This window comes from Oratosquilla oratoria, unplaced genomic scaffold, assembly GCF_046742065.1.
Source record: "Oratosquilla oratoria isolate Oo_2021 unplaced genomic scaffold, ASM4674206v1 SCAFFOLD278, whole genome shotgun sequence".
In the NCBI taxonomy this organism is placed as follows: Eukaryota; Metazoa; Arthropoda; class Malacostraca; order Stomatopoda; family Squillidae; genus Oratosquilla; species Oratosquilla oratoria.
Window position 1 is genome coordinate 42,971 of NW_027467629.1, and position 19,927 is coordinate 62,897.

Genomic DNA, 19,927 nt, shown 5'->3' on the forward strand with positions numbered 1-19,927 from the left:
ATAAATTGAACAGCCAGGGTGACATAACACATAACAGGAAAAAATTGTAGTAGAGATGTGTCTAGAGAGTTAATGATAGGAAACACTGTTTAGGAAGAAAGTCAAGCATAAGTACACATGGGAGAGGGTGGTGGACAGAAGGGTTGTAGATAGGGGTTTAATGGACTATATAGTGGTAACCAAGAGAAGAGAAGGAAGAGTATTGGATGTTCATGTTCTTAGAAGAGAGAATGGGGGAATATCAGATAAATTTTTGGTGGAATGTAAGTTGAGAGTGAAGGATAGATGGAGAAAGAGGAAAAGGACAGGAGTACAAGAAGAAGATGAGAGAGGAATGGGAGAGAGTGAAGGATAGAGTAGAACTAGGAGTGGAGGAGGAATGTAGATAGTTCAAGATAAAACTAAGATCACAAATGGTAGTAGGAGACATATTTGAAAAAGTAGGTAAGTTGGCAAGGAGTGAACATTATAATAAGATATGGATAAAAATAGATATGAGTATTGAGGAATTAGAAAAAGAGAAGACACTAAGAGATGAAGCCAAGGGAAAAAAATGCGAAGAGAACGGAGACCGAAAGCAAGGAATTCTATTGGAGAGTAATCAACATGAGACTGAGAAAATGGTACATCAGAATGGGCAAACCAAAGACAGAAAAAAAGATATATACATACATATACCAAAGGCTTTTTCCCCCTTACAAGGGAGGTAGCCAAAAAACAAAGGCATAAAAACCATTCCCACCCATTCCATTCCTAATACACTCCACTCCCCTCCATCCTCTACCCTCCCTCTTATCTTGGGACCTCCTGGATGAAAAAAGATTGAGAAAGGAAAAAATCAAAAGTGGCCTATATTAACTTCTACAGATTAATTTCAGAACTGAATGAACTTAATGATTACCTGTTAGAAGAAAAACCAGACATAATGGGAATTGTGGAGACTAAACTAAGGGGTGCAATACCATCAATGTTGGACATGGACTATACAATTACTGGATTAAAAACAGAGACAAGAAACAGGGAGGAGGAATAATGTTCTTAGCCAAGAAAAACTTGAATGTGGCAAAAATTGAAGAGGGTAAAGGTAATGTAGAACTGATCATGATAAAAGTCACATAAGTTTGTGGTAACTTATGTGACCCCAAAAACGAATGCTTGGAAAGAGAACGAGCATATGAAAATGCTAGAAGATACAAGGCATTCATTGAATGAGATACTAATGGGTGGAAGTAAACTGATAATTATGGGGGACTTTAACTGCAGGGAAATTTGTTGGGAGGACATGATAGTGAAAGGCAAAGAAGACTTGTGGAGTAATATGTTACTGGACATGACCATGGAATATACAATGACACAGTGGGTCAGTGAAAACACCAGATACAGAAATAATGAGGAGCCATGGAGGCTAGATTTGATATTTACAACAGAACCTGAAATTGTAGACAAAATCCAATGTAAGACACCAATTGGAAAGAGCGACCATATGCTTATTGAGACTAAACTAAAGGAAGAAATATACATGGAGAGAAATGAAAAACATAGGAAAGGAAGATTGATGTACAGCAAAACAGACTTTGTAAAACTAAAGAAATTCCTTCCGAATGCAAATTGGGAAAAATAATACGTGGAAGAGACAAAGTGGAAGAGAAATGGGATATCTTGATGGAAAATTACAATGAAGGGGTGAATAGGCATGTACCAAGACAGAAGCTAGATAGAGTTTACATTAAATGCTGGCTCAACAGAAGATGCAGTGAGGCAAAAGATAGAAGGGACAGAGCTTGGAAAAGATGGAGAAAGGATAAAAAAAAATTGGAAAATGGCAAGTATATATGAACTATAGAAATGAGTATGTAAAAGTGTGAAGAGAGGAAAAAAGGAACTATGAAGAAGACATTATAGATAAATGCAAAGAGCAACCCAAGCCATTCTATTGATATGTGAATGGTAAACTTAAAAATAAACAGGAAATGGTGAAACTATGCCAAGGAAATATAGAATACACAGAAGATTGAGAAATGGCTGAAGTCATGAATAATCACTTCAAGTCTGTTTTCACTAGAGAAAAAGCACAATATTGGGATGAAGGAAATGAAGTGTGATTTCCCCCCATGAGTGAAAAAAAAAAAAAAAAAAAAAAAAAATGGAACATCTATCAAACTTTGATGTCAGGAAATCACATGTCCCGGACATAATTGCAAATTAGATTCAAAAAGAATGCAAAGAAGAACTAATGGACAAAATACATAACATAATAAGTTGCTCATGTAAAGAAGGAAAAATACCAAAAGACTGGGAAAATGCTAACATTGTACCAATATATAAAGGAAGAAACAAGGAAGTACCAACTAACTATAGACCAGTCTCACTAACAAGCACTATAGCCAAAATTTGTGAGAAAATCATAAAGAATAAATGGGTAAAGCACCTGGAAGCAAATGATATAATAAACCCAAGACAATTTGGGTTCAGACAAAGATCATGTACCTCAAAATTAATATGTTTTTTCTCAAGATTAATAGACATAGTGCAAGAAAGGAATGGATGGACTCATTGTGCCTTCCTGGACCTACAAAAAGTTTTTGACAAGGTACCACAGAAAAAAAAAAAAAAAAAAAAAAAAACCTGGAACATATAGGAGGGATACAAGGGAACCTACTAAAATGTATGGAGGACTTCCTGATTGGTAGAAAGATGAGAGTGGTACTCAGAGAAAAATATTCAGGTTGGAAAGAGGTGATCAGTGGAGTTCCGCAAGGATCTGTATTGGCTCCAGTAATGTTTGCTATTTATGTGAATGACATGGATGACGATGTGCAATGTTACATGAGCTTCTTTGCAGACAATGCTAAATTGTTAAGGAAAGTAAAAACTGAAATGGATTGCAAATCACTACAGGAAGACCTGAGTCAGAAATGGGAACTGGACTTCAGCATTAAGTGTAGTATAATGGAGTTTGGAAAAAGTAAAAACAAGAATATCAGGACAATATAAAATTGGAACTAAGGAGGTAAAGAAAGTGGGATCTGAAAAAGATTTGGGTGTAATTATCTCAAACGACTTGTCCTATGATAAACAGATAAACAAAATTGTCGGAGAATCCTAAAACTTGCTAAGATCAATAAAAGTGGCATTTACATATTTGGATAAAGAATTTATTAAAAAAATATTGGTCACACTGATAAGGCCTAGACTAGAATATGTGGTGACATTGTGGTCACCCAGACTGGCTAAACTGGAGTTACCGACTCTGGAGCAAAGAAGAAAGAGAGGCGACCTACTCACCATCTACAGAATCATGAAGGGCACAGAATTACTCGATAGAGAGGACTTGTTAAACTGGGACAAGAGAAACACAAGAGGACATGGAAAGAAAAAAAAAACATAGTTATAGAAGAGATCAGAAGAAAAACAGTTTTCCACATAGAGTGGTGGACACTTGGAACAAACTGAAAAAAAAAAATAGTGTGCGCAAAAACCATTCATAAATTTAAGAGCAAACTAGATATTGCAAGATACAAAGGCAGGACACCATGAGTGTAGCTCCCCATCCCATAAAATACAACTAGGTAAATACAAGGTGTGCAAAGATGGTGTGTGAAACAAGGAGGACAGGAGGAAATTAAAGGAAAGGTAGTGATGATGGGATGATGAATGATGCATGGAAGGGAGTGGGTGGGGGGATGAGGGAGTGGGTGTGAATGATATTCTGATGCAGCCTGAAGGGATTCCTCCCTGTCTTCTCTTTTTCTGCATGAGGGGAGGTCACTAATTAAATGAAGCGGCCTTGCTGTGGATGTGCTGTGTCTTGCTTCAATGCTTATGACCCAGGGCAGTGGGTAAGATGCAGGGATGACCTGTCATCCAGGAGGAGCCAAGAAAAGAGGGAGGGTGGGGTTGTGAAGTGGGGAAAAGCTGGAGCTATTCTGTCTCTATTCCAAAGTCTTCTTCCCCCATATAAGGGAAGTAGTCAACTGGAGCTATGATTATTTTGTCAACTGCTCACAGTGTAGACACCTCTTCCACTATTGCACACTTCACACTTCTGTTTTGAGAGATTATTCCTTCTAGTCCTTTTTACATAGCATGGAACTGTGATTTAATGATCTAAGAATAACCCCTTATCCTAACACCTCTCTTCCTGGAAACCTATGTGGTGGTTTCTATCCTATGCAAGCAGAGTAACTGTTTATTTTCAAAGACCAATAATGCCCACAATTTCAAAGTTTGACAATCCCTGCCCACTTGCTGACAAGTCATCCATGACCCACACTCCCAGATCCTTTTCTTGTGCCTTTATAATTGTCTCATTTTTCATTGAGTTGTTCACAGCATGTTGCCTAATGGTAGTGATGGCATAGATTTTGGTCACTTAAAAGTGCAAGTGAGCTGGTAATGGTGATAGTGTAAATTTAAAGTAGTGATGATGGTGAGGAAGAACAACACATAAACCAATAGTGAGGATAGTATAGAATTAGCATTGGCATGAATAAAATGTGATTATGTTTTATCAGGACAGCAAGAGATATGTAAGTTGGCTGTACCACCTTTGTGGTCATCTACACAACCTGCAGGAGTGCCTCCATATGTCCCTAACAGCCAGCAGGTTTGTTATGATAAAGTTTTGTAATTGTTTAATCTATCAATCTATATACCAAAAGTTTGTTCTCTCTTACAAATGGGGTGGCCAGCCAAGACATGCACTCATCCTCACCCATCCCATTCCCATCTGTCACCCAACTGTTTCCCTTTTATTTTAGCTCTTCATGGATGAAAGATCCCAGTGTCCTACATTGTGTATTTACCTAGTTGCATTTTATGGGAAGGGGAGCTATGCTTGTGGTGTCCCTTCTTCACATCTCATTTTATCTAGACTGTTTTTAAATACTTGTATTAATTTTGCACACACAATTTTCTCATCTGACTTGTTCCAAACATCTATTACCCTGTGGGGAAAGCTGTTCTTTTTCAGGTCTCTTCTATAACTGTCTTTCTTGATTTTCTCTCTGTGTCCTCTTGTATTTCTACTATCTCATTTTATTATATCCTTTTTATCAATAGTTTCTATTCCTTTCATGATTCTATAAATAGTTATCAAGTCTCCTCTCTCTCTTCTTTGCTCTAATGTCTGTAGCTCAAGTTTTGCTAGTCTCTCTTCATATGATAGTTCTGAAAGTGTTGGTGCCAATTTCGTAATTGCTCTTTGTATTTTTTCAAGTTTTGTTATACATTTTTTGTACTTGGTGACAACATCATCGCTGCATATTCCAATCTTGGTCTTATCAAAGTGACTAGTATTTTCTTCACCATTTCTTCATCCAGGTATGTAAAAGCCACTTTGATTGTTCTTATTAAATTATAAGTTTTGCCAAAAAAATTATTTATATGTTTCTCATGAGACATATTATTCATAATAATGACTCCCAGGTCCTTCTCATTTTCTACGTTTTTATTCCTTCTTCTCCCAATTTATATGATCCCACTATTGTTTTTTTTGCTTCTTCCAAATTCCATTATACTATACTTCTTAATATTGAATTCCATCTCCCACTTCTTACTCCATTCCCATACTTTATTGAGATAATTCTGTAGTGACTCACAATCTTCTTCAGTGTTCACTTTTTTCAATAATTTTGCATCATCCGCAAAGAAGCTCATATAACTTTCACTTCCTTTATCCAAATCATTAATATATATAGCAAACATTATTAGGGCCAGAACTGTTCCTTGTGGAACTCTACTTATCACTTCATCCTTATTAGAGTGTTTGACTCTTATTACCACTCTCATTTTTCTTTCATGAAAGAAGTCTTCTATCCACTTCAGTTGTTTGCCCTGTATTCCTCAGTTTCCAATTTCTTAAGCAACTTCTTATGTGGCACCTTATCAAAAGTTTTTTTCAGGTCTAGAAATGCACAGTCAGCCTATCTATCTATTAGCCTTGAATAGAAACACATTAAGTTTATGATGCATGATCATCCTTGTCTAAATCCAAATTGCCTTGGATTTAGTATGTTGTTTTTTTCCAAATGCCTTACCCATCTACTTTTGATCATTCTTTCACAAATTTTAGCTATCATACTTGTAAGAGAGACTGGTCTATAGTTAGTAGGGTTTTCCTTGTTTCCCCCTTTATATATTATCATATGAAGAGAGACTAGCAAAACTCGAGCTACAGACACTAGAGCAGATAAGAGAGAGAGGAGATTTGATAACTATTTACAGAATCATGAAAGGCATAGAAATTATTGATAGAGAGGATCTAATAAAATGGGATGAAAGAAATACAAGAGGACACGTAAAGAAAATCAAGAAAGACAGCTATAGAAGAGATCTGAAAAAGAATAGCTTTCCTCACAGAGTAATAGACATTTGGAACAAGTTAGATGAGAAAGTGGTGTGTGCAAAAACAATACATGAATTTAGAAATAGTTTAGATAAAATGAGATATAAAGACGGGACACCACGAGCATAGCTCCCCTTCCCGTAAAATACAACTAGGTAAATACACACACACGCACGTACACATACATACAGTTTTCGGTATTTAATATGGAAAGTCAGCATACACAGATTTGGTCATATGTGGTAATTTCAGGAACCTAACCCCCGCGTTATTTGAGGGACTCCTGTATAGGAAATGGAATTGGTGGGAGTGGTTTCTATGCCTTTTTCTTTTTGGCTACCCCCCGTGTAGAGGGAAAAAGCCTTTGGTATATGTATGTATTATACGGGAAGGGGAGCTATACTCATAATGACCCGTCTTTGTATCTCATAACATCTAATTTATTTTTAAATTCTTGTGTGGTGTTTGTACACACTATTATTTCAACCAATTTGTTCCAGACATCCACCACTCTGTGTAAAAAACTTTTTTCTTCAGATGTCTTCTATAGCTATTATTTTGAGTTTCTTTTCATGTCCCTTTGTTTTTCTTTTATCCCACTTTAATAAGTCTTCTCTATTAAGGACCTCCATGCCTTTCATGATTCTGTAAATGACCAATAGATCTCTTTCTCTTCTTTGTTCCAGGGTTGGTAGTTCCAGTTTAGACAATCTTTGCTCAAATGTCAATTTTGAGTGTTGGTGCCATCTTTGTCATTGCTCTTTGGATTCTTACATTCTTTTTTGTACTGTATGTATATACAGAGTCAAATAATTCTGACTGTCATCCCCGGATTTGAACTGGTCTCGTGAAATCATGATGCCATCGCCCTCCTGACTGAGCTATTGAGCCTATAAAGTTCTCTAACCTGAAAGTTAATCTAATCCCAAGGAACTAAGTTGACTGCTAACTGCCATCTGCCATCAGAGAACCTGGCCAACTATTAGTTAAGCTGGTACATTTTCTTAATGGACTTATCGTCATTGTCATGCCTGAATAGAATCATTAGTGACGGTGATGTCGATCAAGTAATTCCAACTGTCGTCCCCAGATTCGAACCGGGCTTGTGAAATCACGATGCCATCACCCTCCCAACTGAGCTATTGAGCCTATAAAATTCTCTAATCTGAAAGTTAATCTATTCCCAAGGAACTAAGTCGACTGCTAACTGCCATCCGTACGTATTTTTACAGAGAACCAGGCTAGTGGTTAAGCTGGTACATTTCCTTGATGGAATTATCGTCGTTGTCATACTTGAAAAGAATCACTAGTGATGATGTCGATCAAATAATTCTGAGTGTTGTCCCCTGATTCGAACCGGGCTTGTGAGCCTATAAAATTCTCTAACCTGGAAGTTCACCTACTTCTGAGGAACTAAGTCAGCTGCTAACTGCCATCTGTACTTATTTTTACAGAGAACCAAGCAAACTGTCAGGTATGACAACGACGATAATTCCATCAAGGAAACGTACCAGCTTAACCACTAGCTACAAGATGGCCTGGTTCTCGTAAAAATAAGTACGGACAGCAGTTAGCAGTCGACTTAGTTCCTCGGGAGTAGATTAAATTCCAGTTTAGAGAATTTTATAGACTTGATAGCTCAGGAGGGCGATGGCATTGTGATTTCACAAGACTGGTTTGAATCTGGGGACAACAGTCAGAATTATTTGATCGACATCACCGTCACTGGTAACATGACAATGATGATAAGTACATCAAGGAAACGTACCAGCTTAACCACTAGCTACAAGTTGGCCTGGTTTTCTGTAAAAATAAGTATGGACAGCAGTTAGTAGTTGGCCTAGTTCCTTGGGAGAAAAACTTTCAGTTTAGAGAATTTTATAGGCTCGATAGCTCAGTCGGGAGGGCGATGGCATCATGATTTCATGAGCCTGGTTCGAATCTGGGGACAACAGTCGGAATTATTTGATTGACATCACCATCACTGGTGATTCTATTCATGTATATACAGTGTTTGGGATGAATTTGACACTTTTTTGGAAAGGAAATAAAAACATATTGTGGCAAAAAATTTATGTTTTCTCAAAATTCAAAGTGCATCTCTTAGAGGATCTTTTTGCCAAAAACAGCTCACTCAAAGAAGCTGCCCTGAGCCTCCACATGGCCTCCAGGTGGGACCTGAACCTGCTGCATGTGGCCTTCACAGTGTCCTTTGAGAGATGCCTGAATACAAGTTTGATCCTGGCAATCAGCTCGTCCTTGGTGTTGCAGGTGTTATAATTGGTGTCTTTTTTAACTGTGACCCACACATAATAGTCCATGGGGTTGCAATCAGGCGAGTTGGGGAGTCAGATGTTGAGACTAGTGAAGTCAAAGTTCTCAGACAGCCACTTCTGGGTTTTCCCTGAGGTGTGAGTCCTGCTGCCACACATATGGTCTTCCTGTAGCCACCCTTTCCACCCATTCAACACCTTCATCCATGTCATTTATATATATGGCAAACATTATTGGAGTTAGTACAGAACCTTGTGGGACTCCACTTATCATTTCTTCCCAGTTTGAGTTTTTGTCTCTAACTACCCCCCTCATTTTTCTCCCATTCAAGAAATCTTCCATCCATTTCATTAACTTTAATTGTACACCTGTTGTTTCAAGTTTTCTTATTAGTATTTTGTGTATTGGCTGCATGTTACTGTGGCAAAGTAGCATGCAGCTGATATTTTAGGGTCTGTGTGGAGTGCTGCTATGGACTAGAGCTACACATTATTTTGTCTGTGGTAGAGGAAATAGCTGTTCATAGAGAAATGATGACACTTTTATTATACTGTGACTGTCCCTCCATTATGCTGTCCCCCCACCCATTGTTACTGTCCTGTACCATTTCTCTGAATATTCATTTCCTTTTTTTGCCTAACCCTGTGGTGGGAGAAAAGAATGTTACCACAAAGTCTTCCCAGTTGAGTCACTTGAGGTGACAAAAAATGGGATAGGGATAGGACTAGGAATCCTGCTACTTGTAGCCCCAAAGGGGACATTCCTAAAAAAAAAAAAAAAAAAAGTACAATCAGCCCATCTGCCCTTTTCTTGTATTATATCTATTAGCCTTGAATAAAAACAAATCAAGTTGGTGGCACAAGATCTTCCTTGTCGAAAACCAAATTGTTTTGGGTTCAATATCTTATTTTCTTCCAGATGTTTAATCCTTCTACTTTTTATAACTTCTTCAAATATTTTATCAAAAGTAGATGGATTAAAATCTGGAAGAAAATAAGATACTGAAACCAAAACAATTTGGCTTTAGACAAGGAAGATCTTGTGCCACCAAATTGATTTGCATTTATTTTGTGTCTATGCATGTAAGTAAAGATACAAATTATGTAGAAATAGAATTTAGGTATTGAGATTAGTTGGAAAAATCTGCTAGTATACATCCAACCTCGAAATAATTTTAATTATAAATGTAAACAGGGTTGAGTCTTGAAATTAAAAAATTTGTACCACAGACTGCTCACAGTTTTACCAATATGGTAGAATGTACAGCACCTAGGACATTGTGGGTGTCAAGCCATCAAGATCTTATTGACACCCTTGACCAGGAACAGACTCAGCCTTCAGTTCCATTTGATGCCACCAGAAAGCCACTATGTGTAAGTTGTAACTAGTAACATATCAATCTATGCTATGTAAATAGCTATATACTTCATGGGTACCAAATAATTTTACCTTGTCAAATCACCTTCTGCCACATGGAGCGTTTCACATGAGATGTCGCTGTAGCGCTCCAACTGTCAGTTGTTGGAATGCCCCTGTGCTGTTTGGACGTCTTTCTCATCAAGCTTTCAGAGGTTGTTTCACCAGATTCGGCAATTGTCACACAGGTACATTGCCTTATACTCATGTGGATCTATGGTAAGGATGGGCCTACCATAGGGCATTGGTATGGGTTGGGCCTGCCAATTTGCCAATAAATGTGAATAATTTTGAGTTAATAGGGCTTGTTTACTGCAGGTCGGCAGTCATGTCTGGCTCTGAGAATCGCAAAGCCCTTCCACATGAGGTTTCTTGTCCTGGCCCCAGTTGGAGGAGTACCAGCAGATCCTCATGAGATAGAGTGAGGTCTAATTCCCGGGGTAGAACTGGTAGCTCCAGTGAATCCCCGGTGAGGCAGGGAAGGCGGCATGTGGGTCATGAATGCCGCCATATTGTAAATAAATCACCCCGGCGCATCGAGTCCGGGGGGGCCAGAGGCAGCCAAGCTAGGCCCCAAGCAAACCCTATTCAGGATGCTATGCCTGAACCTTCCTGGAAATTAGTATTGGAAGAAGTGGCACTCTTGAAGGCTAATGTAGCAAAACTGACTGCTAGCAGGACCCTTTCCCCACAGCTTCATCAAGTGAATTTCCAGGCAAGCACTTCAGGCATTCAATCACCAGCTTTGGCTGCTGCATTTTCAGGGTTTGTGGACTCCAGTAGTGAGGACGGAGAAATCAGAGGTATTACTCCTAGGGGTAGTGTCCTGTTGCAGGCTGCAAAGGCCTTGGAGCCCCCTGACAATGCAGGTGGCTGCTATGGTTAACTGCTTTTTTGAAAAACGTCTGCAGGAGGACGACTACAAGGCAATTTCAGAGGACCCAATCACCAGGTGTCCCAACAATTGCCCTGCACTGGCACCAGTGGAATGCAACCCACAGATCTTGGGAGCTTTGAAAACGGATGCAAGGAAAGCAGACTACAGGTTAAAGGAAGTAAGCAATGATATTATTTCTGCATGATCCATTATTGCTAAGTCACTGTTAGCTTTAGATAGGGTGGCGCAGGATGACAGTAACCCAGTGGTTATGCCAGAAGTGAGCAGGATTAACAGTGCCTTGGCGATGATTGGTCATGCTAATCACAGGACCAACTTGGCAAGATGCTTCATTATGAAACATGATGTCAACCAAAAATACTTGCATTTGTGTTCGGATAAGGTGCCTATGTCCAGTTTTCTGTTCGGCGATGACGTCTCTCAGTCAGCCAAACAGATTGAGGAAACGGAAAAGCTGAAAAATAAGTTTGGAAACAAGAAGTCTATTTTCCCATGGAAATCCACCAGTGGCAGGTCTAGAAGCTTCTGGGGGAAAAACAAGTTTAGGAACCACACAGAGAGGTTCCAGCCCTACGGACTGCAGAGGTGGGGCTTCCGGGGGGGGCCAGTGGCAGCAATCGTCACGCCAGGACACAGACCCAAAAAACGCCAAGGGTCGGGGTTATCAAAAGCCCCGACAATAAGCCAGGTTAGTAACACATTTGTAGCAGGTAAGCTACACTATTTTTTACATGAGTGTCAGAAAATTACCAAAGATCCAGTAATTTTGGACATGGTGGAGCACTCATCTGGACATAAATTTTGATAATGTAGGACACTTATTTTTACGTGAAGTAACATATAAGTTTAATTGTGTGAAGAACAAGCAATTGTTAATGATGAGATTACGAAACTTTTGGAGCTCGGAGTCATTATTAATACACCAGAGGAGGAAGTGTCAAATTATTTCCCCCATATTTGTGAGACCGAAAAAGGATGGTGGATATAGGATGGTGCTCAACTTAAAAGAACTCAACAAACATATTCCTTATAAACATTTTAAGATGGAGAACTTTGAGCAAGCCATTAGACTGGTCAATGCAGAGGACTACCTTGCCTCAGTGGACCTTAAATATGCTTATTACATAATGAAAATTGCAGAAGAAGAACAACAAAAAATTTTGTCTTAAATGGGAGGACAACATTTATCAGTTCACTTGTCTTCCCAATGGTATTTCAGAAGGTCCTAGAATTTTCACCGAGTTGATGAAACCAGTTTTTGCTTCCCTGAGAAAAAAAGGGCTTCTCTTACCAGTTTTATTGATGATACTCTGATATGTAATAAGTCCAGGACAGGCTGTCTTGCTTGTATAAATGATACTATGGAATTATTGCAGAGATTAGGTTTTTGCATTAATGTAGAAAAGTCAGTGTTGAAGCCCACAAAGTCCATTGAATACTTGGGAAACATTATTGACACTAATGATATGACCATTTCTTTACCTGAATGCAGGATTCTGAAAACCATTCAAGCCTGTAAAAAACTTAGGAGTAAAAGTAGAGATAAAATTAGAGAGGTAGCCAGGGTTACTGTTCTTGGTGGCTGCCATTCCAGCAGTAGAGCTGGGGTAAACTGCATTATACAGTTAGAAGCAGAAAAAATTGCAGCCTTGCAGGTTGAAAAAAGGAACTTTAATAGTTATATGACAATTACAGAAGGAATGAAGTCAGACCTTCAATGGTGGATTGATAACATCTCAACACAAGATAAGAAAATTTTTAGAACTGGCACTGACATTGACATCTACACTGATGCTTCCAACATAGGTTGGGGGGCCATATTAACAGTCAGTCTGCTTCTGGTAATTGGTCCATGGCAATTAATACACATTAATGCTATAGAGCTTAAAGCCATTTTATTAGTGTTGCAAGTGTTTACACCAGTATTGAAAGGGAAACATATTAAAGTACATTGTGATAACACCACTGCAATGACTTATGTAAATGAAATGGGTGATACAAAGTCTATTGCTTGCAATGAGATTGCCACCAAAATCTGGGATTGGTGCCTCACTTACATTGCCTGGATCACGTGTTCCCATGTCCCAGGCAAGATTAACATGCTGGCAGACATGGCATCATGCTTAGTTAATGATAGGCATGAATAGAAACTTAATGTATATATTTTCCACCAGTTGTGTGAGGTTTTTGGTACCCCAGTTATAGACTTGTTTGCTTCAAGGCTTATTAGGCAATTACCTTGATTGCTAGGTGCCTGCAAAAGATAAAAGTGGAGGGGCGAAAGTGTGGATGGTTGTTCCACTATGGTTATCACAACCATGGATGGGCACATTGCTTGGGATGCTGATCGATCACCCTAGCGCCATTACGCAGAAGAGGGGGGTGATAATGCACTCATCTTCAGGGGAGGAGCATCCAATCATGCGCCACACACAAATGATGGCGTGCCTACTATCAGGCACCACTTGCGAGAGAAAGGAATTTCTAAGGCGGGTGCGGACATCATCCTGGCCTCTTGGAAACCAAGTACAGGGAAACAATACCGACTGCACCTTAAGAGATGGACACAATTTTGAGATAGATGGAACGTTAATCCCTTTAATCCCACTGTTTCAAACATTATAATTATTTTGTCTGAAACTTTTGACAGGAACGTGGGTTATGAAACCATCAATACAGCAAGAAGTGCTATCTCGTCTCTAGGCATTGTTGTGGATGGCTGCAGAGCTGGTAATCACCCATTGGTCATCAGATTCATGAAAGGGATATTTAATCTGAGACCACCCTTACCTAGATACACGGAAACATGGAACGTTCAGCCAGTTCTAAAGAAATTGAAATCTATGTACCCGTTGCACACTCTGACCCTTAAGGATTTGACGTTTAAACTCGTTATGTTAATGGGACTGACCCATGCTGCTAGAGTTCAAACATTGCATCTGTTGGTTACATATGGAATTCACATGGAGCAAGATTATATTTTAGTTCAATTACAGGGTAACATTAAGCAGTGCAGGCCCAAGTTTAATGTCCGTGCAGTGAAGTTTCAAGCTTACTCCAAGGATGCTAGTTTATGTGTATGTGTAACATTACAGCATTACCTAACAAGAATGGAGGAACTTAGATGGGGCCTTTCCCAAGATAAGGATAGATTACTACTTAGCTACATTAAGCCACACAAGTCTGTCATGAAGGACACCATTGCATGGTGGATTAAGACAATGCTTAGTAGGTCAGGAGTGGACACAACAATATTTACAGCAGGTAGTGTTAGGCCAGCAGCAGTATCAAAGGCCAAGGCTATGGCAGTACTTATCACTTGTATTATGGCAAAAGCAGGATGGACACAGGAGAGTACTTTTGCAAAATTTTATGACAAACACATTGTTTCAGAAGTAGACCCTTTTCAGGAGGCAGTACTAGTGTAGGTACTGTTACTTTTCTAAGATTATGTTACATCTTAATTTGTGATGTAAAATGATTAGCATGCAGTGTGGATATAGTAAGGAAATCAAGGCCACTTATGCAGGATTATGCATATTTGGATAAAAGTTGGTTTTGATTATGCATATTATGCAAATTGGAGGAAATGTTTAAGTTGTAATGGGTATTGCATATCATGTGTTAAATGAAACTATATGTACAATAATGATTACAGTTGTGGAATCATTGGTTTTTCGACCCATTATTACAGTTCTTATGCAAGGTCAAAGTGTACAGGCACAACACCCACTGGCTTCAAAGCCTCATGTGAAATGCTCCACGTGGCAGAAGGTGATTTGACGAGGTAAAATTAAGAAGTACATGAGACTTAGTTGTGGTCAAGTTGACGTGTAATTGTGATTTTGGGAGTCAAATCACCTCTGCCATAGTGGAAATTTCACATCCCCTCCACTTCCCACCCCTTTTCTTTTTATTTTGTGTATATAACTTAGTTATGATTGGTTAATTGTTAGTTTGGGTCATGTGGGTGTTCATTGCTACAAAGTCTGATGGCTGGAGCACCACAGCAACATCTCATGTAAAATCTCCACTACGGCAGAGATGATTTCACTTCCAAAATCACAAGTAAATGTCTACTTGACCACAGGTTAGTCTCGTGTACTTCTTAATTTGTATGAAAGTGGCAGTTGCCAACAAGTCTACTGAAATAAACACCACAAGTGAGGACAGAGCCTTTATTAGTATGACATTTTGCTTGTTACAGCTTTTTCAACAACATAGTAGTTATTTACATGACTGAGACTAAATAAGAAGAACTAGGGGAATGGGGGAGGGAGGGAGGGAGAGAGGAAGAGAGGTAGAAGGGAGGGGGGTCACTGAAGGAAAGGTTAAGGTGGACCAAATGTCTGGGAACAGGAAAGGTTAAGGATACGATGGAACAGTTGGCTGGGTGAAAGACATTAGCTCACAACTGAGGAACAAAAGAAAGAAGAAAATAAGATGGGTGGCAGGGAAATGTTTGCTGGGGGGGGGGTTTGGAGGGCAACTAGGGATAGCTTAGAATTTTGGTGGCAATGTTGGTTCCTTGTATGATGGCTGCTTCCAAACATTTTCTATGGATCTATGAAAAATAAATTGATGCAGCCTGAAGGGATTTCCCCCCATCTTCTTTTCTGCATGAGGGGATGGAGGTGGGGGTTTGCTGATTTAATGAAGTGGCCTTGCTGTGGATGTGTTGTGTCTTACTACACTGCTTCTGACTCAGGGCAGTGGACAAGATGCAGAGATGACCCGTCATCCAGGAGATGCCAAGATAAGAGGGAGGGAAGAGGGTAGAGGGGAGTGGAGTACGTAATGTAGGGGATGGAATGGGTGGGAGTGGTATTCATACCTTTGTTTTTTGGCTATCTCCCGTGTAAAGGGGAAAAATCCTTTGGTATATGTATGATGTATACACATATACCAAAGGCTCTTTTCTCCCTTACATGGGAAGTAGCCAAAAGACAAAGGCATAGAAACCACTCCCACCCATTCCATCCCCTACATACTCCACTCCCCTCTACCCTCTTCCCTCCCTCTTATCTTGGCACCTCCTGGATGACGGGTCATCCCTGCATCTTGTCCACTGCTCTGGGTCAGAAGCAGTGTTGCACGACACAGCACATCCATGTGTATGTATTGTGGTATATATATACTTGCATAAAATAACTAAGTTTTATTTTCATTCTTTTTTCTAGTTTGTAGAACTGCCTCTCTCTAGAATGAGTCAAGCTGATGTTTGTTTGCAACTATCAGATGCTGTGAACAGAAAGCTTTTTTAATTATTTTCACCAAATTTGAGGCACTGGTTGGAATAAAAAGGAGCTTTCATTTTGTATGTCATGTTTTTCTTTATTAAAATATAATTGAACTTACAATTTTTATTTTCCTTCTATTCTGAGTATGGAAATCTGTAATGAGTGGAGTGAGCTTAAGAGGAAAACTTAAACTGAGATGGCCAAATGAAGTGAGAGTACCTGGTTGTAGTAGTCCTGTAAGATGGATAGTAGATAGAAGTATCACACTGCTGTCCATTTTCATAACCCCAAGGACTGACACTCAATTCCTTGATTGGGCCCAAGATCTGTTAGCTTGAACTGTATTATTTCTTACATTTTTCCATATTTGGAGAGCTGACAACCAGTGACTACTCCCCTATTCAGACTATTTTCACTCAGTGACACAGTAAAAGTCCCACACTGATACACCATAGCATTCCAAAGGTTCTGGAGAGATCAATGAAAGGACCCAAGAACCAGTGCCAACTGTGGGTTAGGGGAGGCTTGTATTTGCCTTGTTGTATTTTATGGGACAAGAGCTATGCTTGTAGTGACCCGCTTTTGTATCTCTCTGCATCCAGTTTGTTCTTAAAATCTTGTATAGTTTTGGCACTCACTGTTTCCCATTTAGTTTGTTCCAGACATCAATCACTTTGTGTGGGAAGCTATTCTTTTTCAAATCTCCTCTGTAACTGCCCTTCTTTAGCTTCTCGTGTCCTCTTGTTAATCGTCTATCCCATTTTAATAGGTCATCTCTATCAAGAACTTCCATCCCTTTCATAATTCTGCAGATAGTGAGCAAATCACCTCTTTCTCTTATCTGTTCCAGTGTTGATAGATGTAATTTATCCAATCTTTGTTCGTATGTCAAATTTGAGAGTGTAGTTGCCATTTTTGTCACTGCTGTTTGAATTCTTTCTATTTTTTTTATTTATTTATTTATTAATTTTTTTTTTACTAGGTGCCCATAGTGTTGCAGCATACTCCAATTTAGGTCTTATCAATGTAGTTAATATTTTCTTTACCATTTCTTCATCCACGTAGCTGAAGGCCACTTTCCATGATCTTAATAAGTTAAAAGTATCTCCAACTAGTTTGTTGACATGTTTGTCAGGTGTCAAGTCACTTGAGATAATTACTCCAAGGTCCCTTTCTGAGCAGATTTTTTGACTTCCTTGGTCCCAATTTTATTATGACCTCTTATTCTATTTTTGCTTTTTCCAAAGTCCATTATACTGCTTTTCTTAATGTTAAAGTTCACTTCACACTTCTGACTCCATTTCCATATTTTGTCTACGTCGTCTTGTAGCGATCTGCAGTCTTCTTCAATGCTTACTCTCTTAAGTAGTTTGGCATCATCAGTAAAGAAGTTCATGTAACATTTCACTCCATCCATATCATTTATATATATATATATATATATATGGCAAACATTAAAAGAGCCAATACAGAGCCCTGTGGGACGCCACTTATCATATCTTCCCTGTTCGAGTTCTTGTCTCTAAGTACCACTCTCATTTTTTTCCCACTCAAGAAATCTTTCATCCATTCCAGTAGCTTACCTTGTATTCCTTCTATTATTTCAATTTTTCTTATTAGCTTTTTATGTGGTACTTTGTCAAACGCCTTCTGCAAATCCAAGAAGGCGCCATCTGCCCAGCCATCTCTTTCTTTATTTCTATTATTCTTAAATAAAAACATATTAAAGTTGTGGTACATGATCTTCCAGAGTGCATCCTGAGTAGGGCTGCTCAGTAGTGTAAGCTGCCGTGAATAAAACCACCAGAATCAAAATGCCATGAATAAAACCACCAGAATCAAAATCGACGTGTTTAGAAAAATCACGGAAAACCAGTTGTCAGTGTGACTTAGTGTAGAATAACAATCTGATGAGGACCACAATGGAAATAAGTGTATATGCTTTTGTGTTATCCTCGGCAATTTGCATTTATTATTCCGAACTATGTGTTCTTGTCATTATTTGCACTTCATGTACATTATTTAATTGCCAAATAAAGTCTATCTATCTATCTTATTGATCACATGGTTTCACTTTATAATGACAAGAACACATAGTTCGGAATAATGCAAATTGCCGAGGATAACACAAAAAGCATGTACGCTTATTTCCATTGTGGTCCTCATCAGATTGTCACACTGACAACATACGTAGGGGGTTAAGGGGACCAGAGACAATTATGAGTAATACCAGTCAGAACACATATGGCACATAAACATTGTTACAGTTTAGCTAATATTACTAAAATGATTGTACACACTGTTATAGTTTAGCTAATATTACTAAAATGTTTGTACACATAGGAATATTGAGACCAAAAATTTGAGCACCATCACAAAAAAGAACATTGCAATAAGCAAAGGAACAACAAAATAATATTAAACTGTAACAAAACAGTATGAGTGAGTACTATATCAGAGTAGTACCATTAATGATATACTGCATTATTCTACAGCTGTATCAACATGTATGAGTGAGTACTATATCAGAGTAGTACCATTAATGATATGCTACGATATTCTACATCAGTAACAACATGTAGTTATAGTGAATGCTACACTGCAGCTAGGGTCACCTATTAATTAAATCTAACATTTAACCTGAATCTCAGGACGGAGTAGGCAATTAGTATGAGCACTAGGGAGTAGTACATTATAACCGGAGGCATCAGGGGTAGGTTACAGGGGACCAGTACTCGAATGAGTAAAATAACAAGGAGAACAAGGAAAAAGGTCAGATCATAACTGTTCTCGAACCCTGCCTGAGACATATACCATATTATGACTGGTAAGACAAAGGTGAAAACCAATTTGTAAACATCAATCATTGTTATACTAAACTAAACTTCTGAAGACCAAAAAAATAAGGGGTGGAGGTCAGAACAGTTATGAGTGAACACAGAATTAGATGGTATTACTCATAGAATCAGGTATCCCTTACTAAGTTAGTAGTAACCCTTGACTTTTTTCTTGAAGGTAACCTTGCTATTTGACTTTTTAATGGACACAGGTAGTGAGTTCCATAGTTGAGCACCTGTGAAGTGAAAACTGTTTTTGGTGAAGGGACCTGCATGAGGGACAATAAGAGACTCTTGACTGTTCCGGGTTCGGTTCTCAGCCGATAATGTAAAATTACAGTTGAGGGAGCGGAATTATGAACCACATTGTAAACCTGGTTTAGTTTCAACTGCTGGACACGATATTTTACAGGTAACATTCCTACCTTGCTAAATTCTTCAATACCAATATGACTACGTTGAGGTAAATTTAGTATGAATCTAATTATCTTATTTTGTGTAACCTGTAGCTGGGACTGGTTTTTTCTGCTCAGACTACTGTACCAAGAGCTACAAGCGTAATCAAAGTGATGTTGTAACAAGGCTGAGACCAGGAGCTTCTTTGTTTCCAGATCAAAATTTCTGGCTTTTCTGTACAAAAATTTGACTTAATGTGAACACTTGGATACAATCTTATCCGTTATGGCATTCCCTGAGAGGGACTGATCTAAGGGTATTCCAAGATAGGTTACCTCTTGTTTTGACTCCAAGACATTAACTCCACATCTGACCTGTACATCACTGTGTTTCCTGAGGTTGGGTTTTGATGCGAAGACAATACTTTCTGTTTTACTGAGGTGTAAAGACAGCCTATTTTCTATGAGCCAGTCCTGGACCGATGACAGTTCGACACTCAGTTTCTTCTCTACTTCAACTG

General features: G+C 38.8%; 1 protein-coding gene and 1 pseudogene across 1 annotated transcript in view; both read left to right on the forward strand.

The window, feature by feature from the left end:
• LOC143023022 (uncharacterized) overlaps nucleotides 1-16,248 on the forward strand; it is a 42,307-nt gene extending 26,059 nt beyond the window's left edge. The window contains exons 6-8 of the mRNA XM_076181470.1: nucleotides 4,515-4,606; nucleotides 9,850-9,993; nucleotides 16,115-16,248. Coding sequence (XP_076037585.1) covers nucleotides 4,515-4,606; nucleotides 9,850-9,993; nucleotides 16,115-16,198 — 320 coding nt within the window. The 3' untranslated portion in view covers nucleotides 16,199-16,248. The remainder of the gene's footprint in view (nucleotides 1-4,514; nucleotides 4,607-9,849; nucleotides 9,994-16,114) is intronic.
• On the forward strand, nucleotides 10,635-11,617 carry LOC143023021 (uncharacterized; annotated as a pseudogene).
• Nucleotides 16,249-19,927: the final 3,679 nt, after the last annotated feature.